Source organism: Euprymna scolopes, chromosome 25 (genome assembly GCF_053919585.1).
Source record: "Euprymna scolopes isolate OS-2025 chromosome 25, ASM5391958v1, whole genome shotgun sequence".
NCBI lineage: Eukaryota > Metazoa > Mollusca > Cephalopoda > Sepiida > Sepiolidae > Euprymna > Euprymna scolopes.
This window is the reverse complement of record NC_136506.1, coordinates 80,074,857-80,080,856: the sequence shown is the minus strand read 5'-3', so window position 1 is coordinate 80,080,856 and position 6,000 is coordinate 80,074,857. Positions and strand designations below refer to the sequence as shown.

General features: G+C 32.0%; 1 protein-coding gene across 3 annotated transcripts in view; it reads right to left on the bottom strand.

The window, feature by feature from the left end:
- The window catches only part of LOC145247459 (protein lin-28 homolog), a 224,628-nt gene that overhangs the window by 15,954 nt on the left and 202,674 nt on the right, over positions 1–6,000 (bottom strand). For all 3 annotated transcript variants that reach the window (XM_080109243.1, XM_080109245.1, XM_080109244.1), the window contains exon 3: positions 3,562–3,734. In XM_080109243.1, coding sequence (XP_079965369.1) covers positions 3,562–3,734 — 173 coding nt within the window. The remainder of the gene's footprint in view (positions 1–3,561; positions 3,735–6,000) is intronic.

Genomic DNA, 6,000 nt, shown 5'->3' with positions numbered 1-6,000 from the left:
CCTGAACTCTGGGACTATTTTCCATTTCACAGCCGTAGCCTTCGTTTATGCTACGCGCGAGCATAAGCGAAAGCTGTTTAGCCAATAAACATGGGAAAAGTCCCACCCTCTCTCAGCTTGCTAGAAAATGGGTGCTTATTTTAAGTTAAATTTACATGGAAAAGTGATCGCCTACTTTTCGAAAAGGTAATTTTTTCATATCATAAAAAATATTTTTTTTACGACGGAAACGGTTTGCAGATTCGTTTTTAGCACACCGAAATCTACAAAAAAATTTTTTTGTTATATACGAAAATGGAATATTTTATCAAAAATCCGGGAGAAAATAGTTTTCAATAAAAACAGCAAATGAATTCGCTAGAAAAAAATGGATGCTATTTTTTTAAATTTTTCTGTGTGTTTCTTGGCAACAAAGTTTTTTGTTTGATTTCTTTTGCATTTTGCAATTTAAACAGGTAATTTTAAAGGATTTTCCAAGGGTAAAAAGAAAGCCCCCCCAAAAAAAATCGTGGCCACAAAGTGAGTGATCATTTTACGTTAAATCATTATGGAAAAGTGATCCTCCACTTTTTTAAACTAACATTTCTTCATATCTGTGAAACTACTCGTTTGCCTTAATTATAAACGTTATTTTCGTTTTCAGCGACCCCGAAAACCTATAAGAGTGGTAATTTTAAAGGAATTTTCGAGGGTGGAGTAATTCTTCATATTTCCCCCCTCCCCAATAAAATAAGAAATTAAGAATTAAACAAATTTATTTTAGGTAGGCTTCGCAAGGAAAGCTTTTAAAAATAAAAAAATAAAATAAACAAATGATGCTAAGTGGGTGCTTATTTTAAGTTAAATTTACATGGAAAAGTGATCGCCTACTTTTCGAAAAAGTAATTTCTTCATATCATAAAAACTATATTTTGCGATGGAAACAGTTTGCAGATTCGTTTCAGCACACCGAAATCTACAAAAACTTTTTTTGTTATATACGAACGTGAGACGCACGCATGGAAAATTTTATCAAAAATCCGGGAGAAAATAGTTTTCAATAAAAACAGCAAATGAGTTCGATAGAAAAAAATGGATGCTATTTTAAGATAAACAAATAATGCTAGTGCACTTACCGGACCGCGCTATTTTTTAAATCGTATTTCCAAGTTTCATTAAAGTTTTATATGTTTTTTTATTCAATTGTAAGGTTAAAGTACAATATATATATATATATATATATATATATATATATATATATATATATATATATATATATATATATATATAAATTTAAAAAAGAGGGATTTTTTTTTACCCATCTATTAATTAGAAAGTTAAATGTTGTAATTCGAAAGTCGTCCACGTGTGGTGCACGTGAAAGGCTAATTTCTACCGGAAATGGCGAATAGTCCCGCAGTTACGAAAAATATTTTTATTTTACTAAATATATTTTTATAATTTGCGATCTTAATGATCTTAATTTATTTTAATTACATGCAAACATTCCTTTACTTTACAGATAAATATATCGAAAAATAAAAAAAAACTCAAAAAGCAAGCGACAAACTTTTTTTTGCCTTATATAATAAACAAAAAATGTGTAAATTAAAAAAATTGGGAGATAAACAAATGAATTATGTTTTTTTTTTTTTTTACTTATCGAGTAAACAGAAAATGAAAACTACTTTGTTTCGTCAATTCGTGGCTGTGAAATGAATCGAACCGGAAGTTCAGTTTTATCAACAAAGCAGGTTCGCACTAACGGTTACAAAAATATATTTATTTTATTTAATATTTTAATAATTCGCGAGGTAAATTTATTTTAATAGCATAAAAACATCCCTCAACTCTGAAGATGGGTTGCCTGAAAATTTCAAATAAATTGGTAACGTAGAAATATGGTTTTATTCACTTTCAACGAACCAAATTTACATTTATATATATATATGAGAGAGAGAGAGCGGGAGAGAGAGAGAGAAATAAAAAGGAACAAACCGTATTATGTGTTCATCAACGTTTCGTCTTTATTTCGAGACTTCCTCTGGATATATATACGTATATATATATATATATATATATATATATATATATATATATATATATATATAAATATTTATACATATCTCTCTCTCTCTTTCTCTCTCTGTATATATATATATATATATATATATATATATATATATATATATATATAAATGAGATAAGTCACAGATTAGAAATCAAGTGAATATTTTCTGTCAGATATTACATTGAGGTAATACATTCAGGACGACGATAGGAGCCATTATTGAAAATCCTTGGATTAAGGAAATAAATGTAATTTTCCTCCATATATTCCTTGTTTAAAACAATAAATTCTTAATTTAAATATATTTGTATATATATATATATATATATATATATATATATATATATATATATATATATATATATACTTGATTCCAAACATTTCTCATCTGTTATATTTCCCCTCTTTTGGAAATAGAGTACGATTATGAATGTCTCCAGTATCAAATATTCTTTATACACTGTGAAATTTACTTTATGTTTGAAAAACAAAGAGGGGAGAAATATTTGGAATCAAGTCTCTCCTTGCTGTTATTTCAGATCATTTGACATTATAGTAGCAAGTTTTAGTCTCCTCTCCATCAAGGCCAGAAGCTTTGTGGAAATATTTTACAATTCATACTGGCCAACGCAACGTTCTTTATCCATCCTTGATCGAACGAGTGCTTCAACGTGATATAGCCGTAATGTAGCTCGAATGTACAGAGTGTCCCAAAATGATCTGCCATATTTGTTGGTCAAACAAAAAAAAATTTAATAAAGAAAATATTTTTTTTTATTTTTTAAATGTACGTAGAATGCCAGTTTTGGTACTCATGCACTTATTGATCCGTGCTGAAATAATAACGTTATTATTTAAAAAGCCATTTTTAACATGGGGAGGGGAGGGTGTTTTGTACCTATTTTGTACTTTAACCTTACAATTGAATAAAAAAAACATATAAAACTTTAATTAAACTTGGAAATACGATTTAAAAAATAGCGCGGATCAGTAAGTACATTAGCACTCCATTTTTCTTTTTTGTCTGTTTGTTTTTTCACATAATCTTTAATATTAAATTGGCCTAATGTTTCCCATCATTGCTAACACGATTGTAGATGTTCACGATTGATCATTTCGGGTGGAATAGCAGCAATTTCAGGACGAATAGCTCGTTTTGATTCTTCAAGAGATTGAGGGCGGCGACTGAATACTTTTGACTTCAAATGTCCCCACAAGAAAAAAATTGCAGAGGTCTAGATCAGGCGATCTTTCAGGCCAACCAATATCACCACACAAATAAATCCAATGATTCGGGAACAGTTCCTTAAAAAATGGTTAAATACAGATATAAATGAATTTGGACCTAATTAAAATAAAATTGTCATTCCACGTACATAAAACAATATTTTCTTTATTTAAATACCATTTAACTTTTTCCCGCCTACAACTGTGTCAGGTCATTTTGGGCATCCTGTATAATATGAACGAAAATCACTCAATGATAAAATGAAGCGTAGAAATAATCTTACCTGATTTTCCGGAATTTTTTCCGCGAAACAGGCCGTCTGTCCGACCCCCTACATTCCCTGCCATCGGGACCGGAGACAAAAGTGGCCTCGATGCCCTTCTCAGACACTCGCCATTCAAACTCGACTCTTTCGCCATCTGCAAGACTTCGAAATCCCGATTTGTGAATCACTGACTGGAGAAGAAAAAAGCAAAGAAAAAAAAACGTTTATTTAATGCATATATAATGGTGATGTGCGTTTTTGTTTAACTACTAGCGAAGGTAGGGGCGATCTTGCCGATTCGTAAAATGCACTTAAATATATTTTAATCCATACAGATTCCGTATCTATTATTTCTGAGCTAATTCTCTATTGAATATTATATTGTATTATTGGCGCAGTGGATAGAGGCATTGGATCTCTACGGTTCTGGGTGAGCGTTGTCTGAAGATAGCGGTTTCAATCTTACCCAGTTGGCTAAACCGTGGTGAGACGACAACAACTATGGGAGGCAGTAATTACTTAGGATACACTTAAGAGACTCAGCATTCCTATCCAGTCGCGGTTTACCACCTGAAGAAGGCCAGAAGAATAGTTGGCCGAAATGTTATGAAACAACAAGACGATGAGGATAATAGCCCGCAAATAAATAAAGAAATAATAGCCCGCAAATAAATAAAGAAATAATAGCCTGCAAATAAATAAAGAAATAATAGCCTGTAAATAAATAAAGAAATAATAGCCCGCAAATAAACAAAGAAATAATAGCTCGCAAATGAATAAAGAAATAATAGCCCGCAAATAAATAAAGAAATAATAGCCCGCAAATAAATAAAGTAGCCTGCAAATAAATAAAGAAATAATAGCCCGCAAATAAATAAAGAAATAATAGCCTGCAAATAAATAAAGAAATAATAGCCTGTAAATAAATAAAGAAATAATAGCCTGTAAATAAATAAAGAAATAATAGCCCGCAAATAAACAAAGAAATAATAGCTCGCAAATAAAATAAAGAAATAATAGCCCGCAAATAAAATAAAGAAATAATAGCCCGCAAATAAAAGAAAAGAAGCTTACTCACATAGGTTAACAAAACAAAAAGAAAATCTCATTTTATTTTGAAACACAAAGTTTTTATTTATTATCTGGTACCTGGTGCAACATTTACTCTCATTGGGTTTAGTTAGTTTCTTCCGAAAGAGGAAGCTTCTAGGGAATTAAATTCACAAGAAATCCCCAGTCGCATGAATGTCCGATCAGGAATCACGACAACGTTAACATTTTTAGGTATTTGCAAAATCACTTTGTTTTTTGCACTTCCGGAAAAAGCAAGGGTGCAGACCTCCGCTGGCAAGAACGAACTCTTTTGGGACCAGAATGCAGTAGTCATGACATATTTCCCGTAAAAAAGCACCACACTTATAGCATCCTATTATGCTTCACTTTTGAGGAAATCAAGAGAAACTATCAAAATCAAGAAGCAGGACAAGATCAGCAAAGATATTCTTTTCTTGAAAGATAACCCTAACGCTAACGCCCTAGTCCATTTTTGTATTTAATGCATAAATAAAGGGAAAAAAACTCATACACTTTGGTGTTACCGGACAAGAAACAAAGAAATGATTTCATTTCATTTGGAGAAGCAAACTTTTGGTTTTTTAATAAATGTACCTTAATATTCCTCGTCGTCAGTGTTGTGAACCGCTAAGTGTCCAGAAGAAAGATACAATAATTTTATTTTATTTTGAGAAGCAAACTTATGGCGTCATTTTTAAGGTTCTTGAATAAAAAAAAAACCCTAAATATTCCTCGTCGCCAGTGTTGTGAACTGCTAAATGTCTTGAAGAAAAATACAACCCAGTACTTAGTGGAAACGAAATATGTTGAAACGAAAGACAAATACAACAAAGAGGGTGGTTATACATCAGTCCGACTGCCAAGTGAGAGCGTTTCTATAGAACAAAAGCGAATTCGAACTGAGTACACTTGGGTTTAGCCCGTGTCGTTAACCACTTAGCGATCGTCAACTTTGGTATTTCAGGCGATACAGTTGTTGTCTTTCTTAACAGTTTATATATTTGTAAAACTTAGTTTTGTTCTTTGTCTATGGTGCTATTTTAATTAAAGATGGCTTCTCCACATTAAAACCGACGTGCTGTCTAATTTTGTCCTTGTGAGAAACAAATAAATTATCAATTATTCGATTTTATTTGTTTTTATTGCAAGAAAATGACCTAGTCGTTAATAAGTGTCTCTATTTTATCTATTCGAAAAGGGAGGTTACGTGCGAAGGAAATAGAGGCGTGGCAGTTGCCCCCCCCCCCCGTTACGGCGTCAATGACGCCAAATCTCGGGGCTTGGCCCCCTTCTGCTCTGTCGTTTCTACTTTTCGTCGTATCCATAACAATTTATTGGTTTTTGCTGCGACCATGCAGCTCTATGTGAAGCATTGTCTATCGG